We start from the raw sequence: 15,889 nt of genomic DNA on the forward strand, positions 1-15,889 counted from the left end.
TTTGGTAAATTAATTTAATTAATTCACAATGTCACGCTCTCCTAGAGGTTTCTGTCACAGATTATTTGGGCAATTTTTCTTTCTTGAAGATATTATCACATTTTATTGGTTTTGTATTTTTCAAAACTGTGAATTTGTGTCGGCAGAAATAACATGCTCCTTCTTCCCAGCAAAAATGTTATAAAACTAAACATACAGAGTTGAAAAATAAACCATAAAGAAACATAATCTCGAAAGAAAAAAACGTTTGGGTTTCAGATAGAGCATACAATTTTCAAATTTACTTCTGTTATCAAATTTGCCTCTCTTTTGGTATTCTTTGTTGAAGGAGAGCAATGCTTTACTGGTGCCTTGCTGAACACTTTGGGTAAGACAGTGACAAGCAGCTAGCTCACAGCAGTGCATTGCTTCTGAGCTAACCTATGCATGCTTTTTAACAATGGATACCAAGAGAATAAAGCAAATTATATAAGAGAAGAAAAATGGAAAATTGTTAAAAATATCTGAATCATGATAGTTTTAATTTTGACTTTACTGTCCCTTTAACGCCATTGCTCCCCTGCAAATCTATGCACACGGAATCAACCCATACTAAGTTTCAAGAAGCTCACCAAATAGAAGATTGTTTATAGTGGAATATATCTGCACAAGGACCTAAGTGTGAGGAGGGAAGGGCAAGCATTAAAAATGAAATATTTCATTGTTTTAGTTAAATAAAACTAAATTGTTTTTATTAAGGTAATGGTTATTTTTATTTAGTTAAAACAATATTTATTGTTATTATTAAGGTAATCATTATTTTTCTCCTTCCAATAAAGTAGAGCTGAAAAGTTAATCAAATGTGAATGATTAACCTGTTAAACTGGAGATCGTTCACCTCTCAATGATTTCATTTATATCAATGATCTTTCTAGGCATATCTAATAAATCAATTTTTATTTAAATCAAATACACCCTGGGGTTAAAGCTTACATCAAAAATTAGACTTGAAGTTTAACAATGGCTATAGTTGGGGTCAGATGGAATTAATTTTTGAAGAGTTGTTTGTATACTAAGTCAAGCTCTTCCCAAAAGGTCTCGGGAGAGGACAAGTTCACCATATGTGCGTCAGGGTTCCGCATTCTGTGCATCCTCTCTAGCATCTCTACGATGCCTTTGGGTACATTTTATGTACCCTAACCGGTGAGAGGTGCCAGCGGAGGAGTAACTGCATATTTTTTTTTATTGGGTCACATTAGTTCTGCCGGTCTTATAAAAATTGTGTTAAAGTGAAAGTAAATTTTAATAAACGTGAATGCTGCTATGCATTCACCTAATCTAAAACTATATAGTCACTTATTTACTTTTCTCTATAAACGTGTGCAATTAAAAAGTATTTATCTTTTATTTTTCCTACCGTTTGTCATGTTCCTCCGCGCCCTGCTAACTTCCTGCTACTGTAGTCTAATACGTAAGAGCGGTCCCACCCGCTGTATACGTATGGAGCTGTGCTCTCTCTCTAGTGCAGAATATTTTTTTGAGCAATAGCACCCTCTCTGCTTGTAACTTCACTATCGTGAATGCGCTTCTATACATACGGAGGAAATTCTGCAATAGCCACATGCGCACTTCAACCCGGTGGCGTAGATAGACCGGTTAGAGACGCCACTGGGGGACCAATGAATTAGATCTAGCGGTATTCGTCACCGCACATCAAAAAAAATAATAATCCATGCAGGCGGTGGAATGGGGAACAAGTTTAGCAGCTTGAAAGGTACAAAATGATGATTTATAAGACGTTTTAAAAAAAAAAAAAAAAAAAAAAATGATGAATGAAAGTTATTTTTTAAAGTATTTTCATGACACACATAGCGATTTGGTATACTTTACTTTCACTTTAAGATGGTATTCTACTGCTCTGTGCACATGAAATAAATAAATGCCTTTTGTAGTGTTTATTTAAGAAAATATAAACAATATTTAATGCACATCAAATAATGTAAATAATGTCTTATTGAGGGATTCCAAAGGGCAGGTGTTACAGAAGAGATATTCTGTTGAAGGGACATTAAGCACACATCCCAAGAAAATGTTTAAACATAGTTAAAAAAAAAAAAAAAAAAGTTCATATTGGGTAAGATTATAGCATTTAAGCTGTCAGAAAATATATGGAACTATAACTTAACATATTATTGTGGAGGCTATTAACGGTATTGGGCAATTCGTCATGTCTCTGTGTCTATAGAATAACATATCTGCACTGACGCATGTTACTTTCCTACATGGAGTGATAGGATAGGGGTTAGGTATTTATTGCTATAACGAAGACGTGCACTGCATTTTAAAATGCACAACTTTAATCTACTTGCAGGATGTTAGGTTCTGCAGGTCCCCTGTGTCGTCCTTAATAAATAATAATAAATAAACTGTGTAACTATGTCTCATTTTAAAAGTGTGGAAATCCACAAATATTCCAGCTCATGAGATGTATTTTTATGGCAAAAAAACTACTTTCCTTAGTGTATGGCTTTAACAAGGGAAAACAGTCCAATATGAAATTAATATCCTTTGTTGAAAACAGTCGCAGTTCTATAAACATTCCCAAGTTATGGATGATACCCTTGGCATCCTATTTCTTTCTTTTGTATCTTTTTATTTCAGTATTTAACCTTTTTTCATGTGCTCATTGTACAGATGCATTACTTGCAATAGCACTCACATTTCTTATCTCCTATTTAACATATTTAAAATGGCAATCGTGGATCCTCATTGCACTTTTTTTCTCTCGTAATATTTATCAGTATGGTCGGACAAAAAAAAACTTTTTTATCTTGTTGGAGAATTCTGTAATCTTTTAATAAACACAATAAGAAAACAAAAGTTGGAGTGATTTGCGAAGCAGTTTTAATTTATGTTGTACTTAAAGTGATGGTAAACTTTTTTTTTTTAAATCGGATCCTGAATGTTATTGATATTTTAGGTGGACTTTAATGGATCACTTCTAATGAAGATGCGCTTTAACTTACTTTTTAATCTAGCCGTGTTATTCTAATAATCCAATCAGCGCTCTCTCTAGCTACAACCAAAGTACCATATGGAAAGAGCGCTGATTGGAGAACAGTTCAAACCGTTAGATCACACAAAATATTACTTCTAAAGTGGGCAGCGGCGGCATCTTGTGGTATTAGAATGGCACTGCTAGCTTTAAAAGCAAGTTAAAATGCATCTTCGTTAGAAGTGATCAATAAAAGTTCATCTAAAATATCACTAACATTCGGGATCTGATTATAAAAAGTGCAATGTTTACCATCACTTCAAATAGGGATCATATTGATATGAATACCAGCTTAGAGGATATTGTAATGTTCAAGATGGATACATTAGTGCTGTTTAGTTTTAACCCTTTGGTTTCTTTTTTTTCATTTCAAGGTAGCTGGAGATCCATCAAAAATCTATAGAGCATAGGCATATATGCATATGATTAACTTAGCAACAACAGTGAAGAATGTTTTACCAGTGGTGGAATTCCGAGATTTTAGCAACATGTTCCCTAACTTCTCTATAAAACAGAACCTATGTAGTTTCTAAATTTTAAGAACAGGTTCTATACACTTTCTAAATTTTCGGAACAAGTTCTTAAACTGTTAAGAACAGGCTGAATGGCATCACTTTATTTAACCCATGCAAAGGCTATAAACCTATAGTTATACAGTTATTCACACACCAGAAAGGTATAATTGAAAAGACTCTGTGGATGGGTATTCTCACTCTCTTTGATTATTGCTACTGTTGTGGCTTTCCATAGGGTGTCACTCATTAGACAGTAGCTATGCTAGTATCATGAGAATATGGGGACAGGTAATTTGGAACCCTTAAAACGTGACATTGCAGATAGTTTGTGGTTGTTGTAATGAGTAGTGCTTTTGTAGATGATGTGTCAAATTATTAACACAATTTAGCTTGGAAGTATGTGTTTAACCCACGGGAAATAGAGACTCAAACCGAGCCGTAAGCTTGACCTCATTTTAAATTTAAGATTCAACTGTTGTATACCACTTCCTGTCACACTGAGTCACTCATCTCTCACCTTATCTGGCTCTGATCAAGTTGTGAGCAGCATCCTAAAATAGCTTTAGACAAGATCCTGTTACATAATGTTCTTGCTTTACACAGCAGTTCATATCTTCTACTAAAAGTCTAATAAGTAGCTGTAATACCACAGTGTACTTTCCCTTTGTGTTAATGTTGTTATATAATTCCACTAGCAGCAAGACTTAAAACATTGTTATAAATGAATGTGTGTTAAGTGATGGTTTTCTGCAGTGTATTTTCAACCCATAGGAATACACTTTGTCGTCCAATAGATGGATGGATACAAATTTTCCGTCACTGTATGATAATAAGCAGTGTTCTCTAGTGATAATGTTGCCACCTGGGTGGAAATATATAACATTTTTTCTATTTATTAAAGGGACATTAAAAACTTTGAGATAGTAATATAACGATAAATTGTGCGCGTGTATATAAATATATATATATATATATATATATATATATATATATATATATAGATATGTTTGTGTATGTATATATATATAATATATATACAGTATACAAAACACGGGAAGGGAACTGCACTCTCATACCGGACCGGGTACCATCCAATGACCCTGCAACAGGCTCAGGACCCTGGTGCCACTGGCACTCACAGGAAGCTGTGCTGTCCCCAGAGCCACAAGCAGTTTAACCCCAGACAGGTCTGGGTGCAAGAACCATAGGGAAAATTACAAAACAAATTAATACAACACACAGAAGAAAACCCAGCACTCACTTACAAGCTCTCAGCTTAAATTTAAAAGCAAAAATGGAAAGGTTAGTCACCGCATCTGGCCAAATGGGACAAGCTCAGGTAACCACGTCAAGGTCCTCTCCAATACCTAAGACCCTAAAACAGCCACACAATGCAAGCTTTCAAATCCAAACAAACTGAAAACAAGGGGAAGGGTGCACAGAATATGTAACCACCCTAGACATATACAAACACGGAAGGGAACTGCACTCTCATACCGGACCGGGTACACATCCAATGAGCCCTGCAACATGCTCAGCCCTGGGTGCCACTGGCACTCACAAGGAAGCTGTGCTGTCCCCAAAGTACCCGGTCCGGTATGAGAGTGCAGTTCCCTTCCGTGTTTTGTATATGTCTAGGGTGTTACATATTCCCTTGTTTTCAGTTTGTTTTGGATTTGAAAGCTTGCATTGTGTGGCTGTTTTAGGGTCTCTCGGGTATTGAGAGGACCTTGACGTGGTACCTGAGCTTGTCCCATTTGGCCAGATGCGGTGACTAACCTTTGCATTTTTGCTTTTTAAATCATAGCTGAGAGCTTGTAAGTGAGTGCTGGGTTTTCTTCTGTGTGTTGTATTAATTTGTTTTGTAATTTCCCTATGGTTCTTGCACCCAGACCTGTCTGGGTTTAACTGCTTGTGGCTCTGGGGACAGCACAGCTTCCTGTGAGTGCCTATAATATATATATATATATTTTTTGTAATTTTCCCTATGGTTCTTGCACCCAGACCTGTCTGGGGTTAACTGCTTGGGGCTCTGGGGACAGCACAGCTTCTGTGAGTATATATATATTATATATATATGATATAATATATATATATTGTTAGTTTATTATATATATATATATTTCTGGGGACAGCACCAGCTTCCTTTTAGTATATAATATATATATATATATATATATATATATATATATATATATATATATATATATATATATATATAATATATATATATTAATATTATAGGCACTCACAAGGAAGCTGTGCTGTCCCCAGAGCCACAAGCAGTAACCCCAGACAGGTCTGGGTGCAAGAACCATAGGGAAAATTACAAAACAAATTAATACAACACACAGAGAAAACCCAGCACTCACTTACAAGCTCTCAGCTAAGATTTAAAAGCAAAAATGGAAAGGTTAGTCACCGCATATATATATATGTCCACTACAGGATTACCCTCCATAAGGACCTGGGTGCATAAATGCATATAATAGTCCACAAAACAAATGCACTCTCAGGTCTTGAAAAAATGTTCAAATTTAATGGAACGTTTTCGGGGACAACCTCCCCTTCATCAGCATAACAATAAAACAACACAATATCACTTAATTAAGCAAGTGAAACAAAACCAATAAGTCACACACCTGTGGATTCACTCAAAAAGCGCCAAAATTACAGTGTTTGGAACGCAAACCCTGCGTTCCAATAGCAACCCTAAACCAGAAGTGACCTAACATTATGTCACATCCGGTGCATATACGTGACTAGTGTCATCTTCCAAAAAATATGTACAAAGTATATAAACTGCTTTCTTTGCACAGAAATAGGCTGTGATAATATTTTAGTGAGACATATTGTATAACATACTTAATCCCAAACCTCATACTTAAAATATACAGAGCAATCGCTAAGTGGGCGGAGCTCTATTGTATCCCTAATGACCTCCTCCGTGTTAGCCCTGTGTGTGTGAATGACACGCATACCTTGCGTTCCAGCTTGTAAGTTACCCCGAAATTACCTATTGCGTCACTTCTGGCACGCTCTGTGCGTGTAAAAATTAACACATTCAAATACTGATGAAAATGTGAGCGATACATGTGATAGTCCTAGTGGATTGATGATGGTAAACTTATGTGTGTAGTGCTCCTGACACCCCAACTTCTGAACCAATGCACTGTGACAATCCTCAATACACTATACACTTATGTGGCACTAACTTTACTTAATATGTGGTACCCACAACACCTTGTTAAGAAATAAATATATATTGCAACTTGCAAAATTATTACAATAAAACTAATGAGGTATAAAAATGTGCCTGAAACTACTATAATGTATCTTAAACCATTTGAGGTTGTAACATAAATCTTAGAAAAACTCAAGAACTCTGTATGTATGAACTGTGCTATATATGGAAATGAAAAAACATAGTCAAAAAATAAAAGATTGCTAAAAACAAAATGTAACTTGGTTGCAAAAGTTGTTATAGATATACTTTTCTGGCCTGGTGTATATGACCTAACTTGTGCATATTCAATGTGCAAAAGATGTGTAGCTATTTAATTACATAGCCACAACTTATCACTGAAATTGTGAGCTTTTCAGTTCCTGTTAGAAATGGAATTACAGAACACTGATATATTCCACACAGCCATTGGCTGTACACTCTAGTGACCTATTTATAATGGTCTCTAATTTGCCACAGCCGAGAATGTAACCTACATTACAACATGGCAGCTTCCATTGTTTTATAGACACTAAAACTCTACACTTATTTTATCAATATTTATATAGCTAATAAAACTTATTAATTAAATCATTTAACATAAAGTAATCATTTGGGCAACAACCATTGACAAAGCCTAATATTAGCTTATTTTATAGCCTGGCGGTCTGTAAAATCAGCTGGGAAGAACACTGATATGGTTGAGAGTCACTGGAAACATCACCACAACATACAGAGACAAAATAAACACAAAATGTAAAGGGAAAATGTATAAAATATTAATGCAAGTACCCCCATCCTCTAATGTTTTGTTTTCTTGAAATTTGTTTCCCAAACTGTTCATTTTAATTTTTCCCCATAACATATAAGGCAGCCGTAGTTTGTAATTTTGTGCTTATTCTTCTGCTGATGTAAAGGAACATAAAGTGCTGTTTAACCTCTAAAAGTTATGGTTGTTCCCAGTCACAGTGCATTGCTGTTCCTGAGAAAGCCAGTGAGCCAATCAGTAGAGGCATATCTACATTTTTTACCAATCACTGACTATGTCCTACGGTGTGTCTGGTAAGTGACTTTAACTATATATTAAAGGGACATGAAACCCCAAAGTTTTCTTTCATTCTTCAGATAGAGCATGCAATTTTGAACAACTTTCTAATTCTATTATCATTTTTTTTGCTCTTTGTATATTTTCTTGACAAGCAGGGATGTTGGAAGTAAATTAGAAACTTTTTAAAAATTGTGTGCGCTTTCTGAATTCCAAAATATTTTTTTTTTTGTTTCATATCCCTTTGCGGTGGTTAAACATTCATTTAATAATAAAATTAATTTATAAAATTGCCTTTTAAAGCTAACCAGATAATAATTTGTAATCCATAACCACATGAGTCTTCTATTGTTTCTTATTTTCATATAAATGTAATTAAAACAAATTGTCATCAGTTATTCATTTTTAATGAAGAACATAGTCATACATTGTGATCATTTAACATATAAGTGTACATGACCACATTACCTATGTGTGTTTTCTACTCATTTATTCTTCTTAAAAACATAATTTTCTAGCATATTTGAATTTTATGTTGGTTTGAGAGATAAGGAAATCCATCACCATTCTTTCTCCTGTTTTTAGTTGTATTTTCCTTTCTTGTCTATTCTAGGCTTTTATTGTGTACATATGTAATCCCTATATATCTGACACATCTGTCTGCTCCTGCCCACCCTTTTAAAGATACCTTGTAATCATAAATAAAGTGAGAGATTCCTCATTTCTCATTTTTAAAGTCCTCTCACTGAAGTGATATGGGATGACATATTTTAAGGGAGTGAAGGATTCTGCTGGGGCATCTTATTTTTACTACTCTTTACGATCTTTTTTTGTCTAGAACATAGTTTGAAAGATGTGTTCCATTTCCTTCCATTTCCTCTTTTTTTTTTTTTGTAAACGTCTTGTACTTTTTAAAGTGAAAGTAAACTTAACATATTTGCTATTCGTTACATTAAAGGGAAGGTCAATAAAAACAAGGGCACTTTAATTCATCAAAATTGACATTTCAAGTGTTTTCTTCAAAAACTTACTTTTTAATCCTGAGAACCGCTGCAGTGCTTCCTCCGCCCGTCGCAAGTCCTCTTTGCGGGTCCAAAATGAAGAATATGGCTTCATCCAATCAGGGCGTTTCAGCAGGCCATGATCCCCCCGGGGTGGAACGCCGTGATTAGAGGAAGCCGGATTCCTCATTTCTGACATAAGCAGAGGCTTCCGATGGCCGGGGGAATTGATGGAGCAGCTTTCAGGATTAAAAGGTAAGTTTTTGAAGAAAACGCTTGAAATGTCAATTTTGATGAATTAAAGTGCCCTTGTTTTTAATAGGATTATTAAAAACCGGGCATTTATTTGTTAAAATTGACCTTTACTTTAAAATACTTGTGAAAAAATTGTCAGTTTCATTCATTTTTTTTTTTTGTGTGCAGCTTTGTTCTCTTAGTTTTACCTTCGAAGCTGCAAAAGTATGTCGCCGTTCCTCCGCCCGCATCAAAGAAATATGAGGTGTGCACTTACGAATACCGCTTTATCAAATTGATTATTCCCCCAGTGGCGTCTATGTCACCTGTACAAATGCCCCCACGTTAAAATGCGAATACTACACGCAAACCCAAGTAGTATGTCACTGCATCCACACTCAGCGATTGCAACAACGACTACACTGTATGATCAAATACTCAATAATGAATTAAGTGAATTATTGTTTAGTATGTATCAGAGCAGAGAGCGTATTTTTGCGCATTCGCTAAAGATTATTCACGAGAGCAAGCACGGATCACTACGTATAGCGCGGGTTGGACCGCTCTTACGTGTAACATTCACAAACCAGGAAATGAGCAGGGGGCGGAGGATCCTCGTAAACGGTAGGATTTATAAAACATAAATCATTTATCTTTCAGGATGAAGTTTTAAAAAAAAAAAAAAGCCTTGTGACTACATATTTTACATCTTGGTTAATGCATAGCATTATTCGTGGATCTTCAAATTTACTTTCTCTTTATGTTGAACGGAGGAAGATACTGGTTCTTTTAGAGCTGCACAAGCCATTTTGAAGATTTTTTAATCGGATAAACATTCTTCATTAGAATGGATAGGACATAAACCTTAGGATGTAGATACATTTTTCTCAACAACCTTCAGTTGCTAATTAGTGGGCCTAGATAATGTAGTAAATAGCCTGAATTCCAAAAGGCATGGGTTTTTCCAACTATTACCTTATGTAAAGATTATATTTCTTAGTTCTCAATTTTACCCTAAGATAATTATATTAACTTTTTTATTGCAAAAGACACCATAGATGTTCATCTTTTCTGTTTGGAATAGAATGTTTTACACCCTTAAAGGGATACTAAACACAATTTTTTTTTCTTTAATGATTAAGATAGACCATGCAATTTTAAGCAACTTTCTAATTTACTCCTATTATCAATTTTCCTTTGTTCTCTTGTTATCATTATTTAAAAGCAGGAATGTAAAGTTTAGTAGCCTGCCCATTTTAGGTTCAGCACCCTGGATAGTGTTTGCTTATTGGTGGCTAAATGTAGCCACCAATAAGCAAGCGCTATCCAGGGTGCTGAACATCAAATGTGCCGGCTCCTAAGCTTTACATTCCTGCCTTTTTAAATATAGATAGCAAGAGAACGAAAAAAATTCTAATAGGAGTAAATTCGAAAGTTGCTTAAAATTGCATGCTCTATCTGAATCATGAAAGAAAATAATTGGATTTAGTATCTCTTTAACCATGGTATTTGTTGTAATTTAATTTTAACGACAATGACATGTTTTATCTATAATCATGCTTTAAATTATTTTGTTCTTTTTTTTTTTTTTTCTCTCCAGAGATTGTGCAGTTGATCCAACTTGTGTATTGTGCATGGAGTGCTTTTTGGGAAGTGTTCACAGAGAGCACCGCTATCGGGTAAGTCTCAAATGACAGAGAGAATAAAACAATTTTGATAATAGAAATAAATTTGAAAGCTGTTTAAGACTGTCTGTTCCACCTAAACCATGAAAGAAACGTTTTTTTTCTTTCATGTAATTAGCAAGAGTCCATGAGCTAGTGACGTATGGGATATACATTCCTACCAGGAGGGGCAAAGTTTCCCAAACCTCAAAATGCCTATAAATACACCCCTCACCACACCCACAATTCAGTTTTACAAACTTTGCCTCCGATGGAGGTGGTGAAGTAAGTTTGTGCTAGATTCTACGTTGATATGCGCTCCGCAGCAAGTTGGAGCCCGGTTTTCCTCTCAGCGTGCAGTGAATGTCAGAGGGATGTGAGGAGAGTATTGCCTATTTGAATGCAGTGATCTCCTTCTACGGGGTCTATTTCATAGGTTCTCTGTTATCGGTCGTAGAGATTCATCTCTTACCTCCCTTTTCAGATCGACGATATACTCTTATATATACCATTACCTCTGCTGATTCTCGTTTCAGTACTGGTTTGGCTTTCTACAAACATGTAGATGAGTGTCCTGGGGTAAGTAAATCTTATTTTCTGTGACACTCTAAGCTATGGTTGGGCACTTTGTTTATAAAGTTCTAAATATATGTATTCAAACATTTATTTGCCTTGACTCAGAATGTTCAACTTTCCTTATTTTTCAGACAGTCAGTTTCATATTTGGGATAATGCATTTGAATTAATCATTTTTTCTTACCTTCAAAAATTTGACTCTTTTTTTCCTGTGGGCTGTTAGGCTCGCGGGGGCTGAAAATGCTTCATTTTATTGCGTCATTCTTGGCGCAGACTTTTTTGGCGCAAAAATTCTTTTCCGTTTCCGGCGTCATACGTGTCGCCGGAAGTTGCGTCATTTTTTGACGTTATTTTGCGCCAAAAATGTCGGCGTTCCGGATGTGGCGTCATTTTTGGCGCCAAAAGCATTTAGGCGCCAAATAATGTGGGCGTCTTATTTGGCGCTAAAAAATAAGGGCGTCGCTTTTGTCTCCACATTATTTAAGTCTTATTTCTCCAACATAGGTGTGTCCGGTCCACGGCGTCATCCTTACTTGTGGGGATATTCTCTTCCCCAACAGGAAATGGCAAAGAGCCCAGCAAAGCTGGTCACATGATCCCTCCTAGGCTCCGCCTACCCCAGTCATTCTCTTTGCCGTTGTACAGGCAACATCTCCACGGAGATGGCTTAGAGTTTTTTAGTGTTTAACTGTAGTTTTTCATTATTCAATCAAGAGTTTGTTATTTTCAAATAGTGCTGGTACGTACTATTTACTCAGAAACAGAAAAGAGATGAAGAATTCTGTTTGTATGAGGAAAATGATTTTAGCAACCGTAACTAAAATCCATGGCTGTTCCACACAGGACTGTTGAGAGCTATTAACTTCAGTTGGGGGAACAGTTTGCAGTTCTTTGCTGCTTGAGGTATGACACATTCTAACAAGACGATGTAATGCTGGAAGCTGTCATTTTCCCTATGGGATCCGGTAAGCCATGTTTATTACGATTGTAAATAAGGGCTTCACAAGGGCTTATTTAGACTGTAGACCTTTTTTTGGGGCTAAATCGATTGATATTAACACTTATTTAGCCTTGAGGAATCATTTATTCTGGGTATTTTGATATAATAATATCGTATTCCCCTTTGGGCTTGGTTGGGTCTCAGCAAAGCAGATTCCAGGGACTGTAAAGGGGTTAAATATAAAAACGGCTCCGGTTCCGTTATTTTAAGGGTTAAAGCTTCCAAATTTGGTGTGCAATACTTTTAAGGCTTTAAGACACTGTGGTGAAATTTTGGTGAATTTTGAACAATTCCTTCATACTTTTTCGCAATTGCAGTAATAAAGTGTGTTTAGTTTAAAATTTAAAGTGACAGTAACGGTTTTATTTTAAAACGTTTTTTGTGCTTTGTTATCAAGTTTATGCCTGTTTAACATGTCTGAACTACCAGATAGATTGTGTTCTGACTGTGGGGAAACCAAGGTTCCTTCTCATTTAACTATATGTATTTTATGTCATAAAAAAATTTAGTAAAATGATGCCCAAGATGATTCCTCAAGCGAGGGGAGTAAGCATGGTACTGCATCATCCCCTCCTTCGTCCACACCAGTCTTGCCCATACAGGAGGCCCCTAGTACATCTAGTGCGCCAATACTCCTTACTATGCAACATTTAACGGCTGTAATGGATAATTCTATCAAAAACATTTTAGCCAATATGCCCACTTATCAGCGAAAGCGCGACTGCTCTGTTTTAGAAAATTCTGTAGAGCATGAGAACGCTGATGATATTGTTTCTGAAGGGCCCCTACACCAGTCTGAGGGGGCCAGGGTGGTTTTGTCTGAGGGAGAAATTTCAGATTCAGGAAACATTTCTCAACAAGCTGAACCTGATGTGATTACTTTTAAATTTAAGTTGGAACATCTCCGCGCTCTGCTTAAGGAGGTGTTATCCAATTTGGATGATTGTGATTATCTGGTCATTCCAGAACCACTATGTAAAATGGAAAAGTTCTTAGAGGCCCCGGGGCCCCCCCGAAGCTTTTCCTATATCCAAGCGGGTGGCGTACATTGTTAGTAAAGAATGGGACAGGCCCGGTATACCTTTAGTACCTCCCCCCCATATTTATAAAATTGTTTTCCTATAGTCGACCCCAGAAAGGACTGATGGCAGACAGTCCCCAAGGTCGAGGGGGCGGTTTCTACTCTACACAAGCGCGCCACTATACCCATAGAAGATAGTTGTGCTTTCCAAGATCCTATGGATAAAAAATTAGAAGGTCTGCTAAAGATGTTTGTTCAGCAAGGTTCCCTTCTACAACCAATTGCATGCATTGTCCCTGTCACTGCAGCCGCGTGTTTCTAGTTTGATGAGCTAGGAAAGGCGATTATTAGTAATTCTTCTTCTTATGAGGAGATTATGGACAGAATTCGTGCTCTTAAATTGGCTAATTCTTTCACCCTAGACGCCACCTTGCAATTGGCTAGGTTAGCGGCGAAAAAATTCTGGGTTGGCTATTGTGGCGCAGAGCGCTTTGGTTAGAATCTTGGGCAGCGGATGCGTCTTCCAAGAACAAATTGCTTGACATTCCTTTCAAGGGGAAAACACTCTTTGGCCCTGACTTGAAAGAGATTATCTCTGATATCACTGGGGGCAAGGGCCACGCCCTTCCTCAGGATAGGTCTTTTCAAGACCAAAAATAAACCTAAGTTTCGTCCCTTTCGCAGAAACGGATCAGCCCCAAGGGCTACGTCCTCTAAGCAGGAAGGTAATACTTCTCAAGCCAATCCAGCCTGGAGACCTATGCAAGGCTGGAACAAAGGAAAGCAGGCCAGGAAACCTGCCACTGCTACCAAGACAGCATGAAATGCGGGCCCCCGATCCGGGACCGGATCTGGTGGGGGGCAGACTCTCTCTCTTCGCTCAGGCTTGGGCAAGAGATGTTCTGGATCCTTGGGCGCTAGAAATAGTCTCCCAAGGTTATTCTCTGGAGTTCAAGGGGCTTCCTCCAAGGGGGAGGTTCCACAGGTCTCAGTTGTCTTCAGACCACATAAGAAGACAGGCATTCTTACATTGGGTAGAAGACCTGCTAAAAATGGGAGTGATTCATCCTGTTCCATTAGGAGAACAAGGGATGGGGTTCTACTCCAATCTGTTCATAGTTCCCAAAAAAGGAGGGAACGTTCAGACCAATCTTAGATCTCAAGATCTTGAACAAGTTTCTCAAGGTTCCATCGTTCAAGATGGAAACCATTCGAACACTTCTTCCTTCCATCCAGGAAGGTCAATTCATGACCAAGGTGGATTTCAAGGATGCGTATCTACATATTCCTATCCACAAGGAACATCATCGGTTCTAAGGATTGCATTCCTGGACAAGCATTTCCAGTTCGTGGCGTTTTCTTTCGGATTAGCCACTGCTCCTAGGATTTTCTCATAGGTACTAGGGTCCCTTCTGGCGGTGCTAAGACCAAGGGGAATTGCTGTAGTACCTTACTTGGACGACATTCTGATTCGAGCGTCGTCCCTTCCTCAAGTAAAGGCTCACACGGACATTGTCCTGGCCTTTCTCAGATCTCACGGATGGAAAGTGAACGTGGAAAAGAGTTCTCTATCTCCGTCAACGAGGGTTCCCTTCTTGGGAACTATAATAGACTCCTTTGAAATGAGGATTTTTTCTGACAGAAGCCAGAAAAACAAAACTTCTAGACTCTTGTCGGATACTTCATTCCGTTCCTCTTCCTTCCATAGCGCAGTGCATGGAAGTGATAGGTTTGATGGTAGCGGCAATGGACATAGTTCCTTTTGTGCGCATTCATCTAAGACCATTACAACTGTTCATGCTCAGTCAGTGGAATGGGGACTATTCAGACTTGTCTCCGAAGATACAAGTAAATCAGAGGACCAGAGACTCATTCCGTTGGTGGCTGTCCCCTGGACAACCTGTCACAAGGGATGACCTTCCGCAGACCAGAGTGGGTCATTGTCACGACCGACGCCAGTCTGATGGGCTGGGGCGCGGTCTGGGGATCCCTGAAAGCTCAGGGTCTTTGGTCTCGGGTAGAATCTCTTCTACCGATAAATATTCTGGAACTGAGAGCGATATTCAATGCTCTCAAAGCTTGGCCTCAGCTAGCGAGGGCCAAGTTCATACATCAACCATCAGGGGGGAACAAGGAGTTCCCTAGCGATGGAAGAAGTGACCAAAATCATTCTATGGGCGGAGTCTCACTCCTGCCACCTGTCTGCTATCCACATCCCAGGAGTGGAAAATTGGGAAGCGGATTTTCTGAGTCGTCAGACATTGCATCCGGGGGAGTGGGAACTCCATCCGGAAATCTTTGCCCAAGTCACTCAACCGTGGGGCATTCCAGACATGGATCTGATGGCCTCTCGTCAGAACTTCAGAGTTCCTTACTACGGGTACAGATCCAGGGATCCCAAGGCGGCTCTAGTGGATGCACTAGTAGCACCTTGGACCTTCAAACTAGCTTATGTGTTCCCGCCGTTTCCTCTCATCCCCAGGCTGGTAGCCAGGATCAATCAGGAGAGGGCGTCGGTGATTTTGATAGCTCCTGCGTGGCCACGCAGGACTTGGTATGCAGATCTGGTGAAATAT

The 15,889-nt window shown here is 38.1% G+C and overlaps 1 protein-coding gene across 1 annotated transcript in view; it reads left to right on the forward strand.

Annotated features, from left to right (window-relative positions):
• UBR2 (ubiquitin protein ligase E3 component n-recognin 2) overlaps nucleotides 1-15,889 on the forward strand; it is a 689,885-nt gene that overhangs the window by 23,582 nt on the left and 650,414 nt on the right. Inside the window, 1 exon segment of the mRNA XM_053712365.1 lies at nucleotides 10,655-10,731. Coding sequence (XP_053568340.1) covers nucleotides 10,655-10,731 — 77 coding nt within the window.

Source organism: Bombina bombina, chromosome 4, assembly GCF_027579735.1.
Source record: "Bombina bombina isolate aBomBom1 chromosome 4, aBomBom1.pri, whole genome shotgun sequence".
In the NCBI taxonomy this organism is placed as follows: Eukaryota; Metazoa; Chordata; class Amphibia; order Anura; family Bombinatoridae; genus Bombina; species Bombina bombina.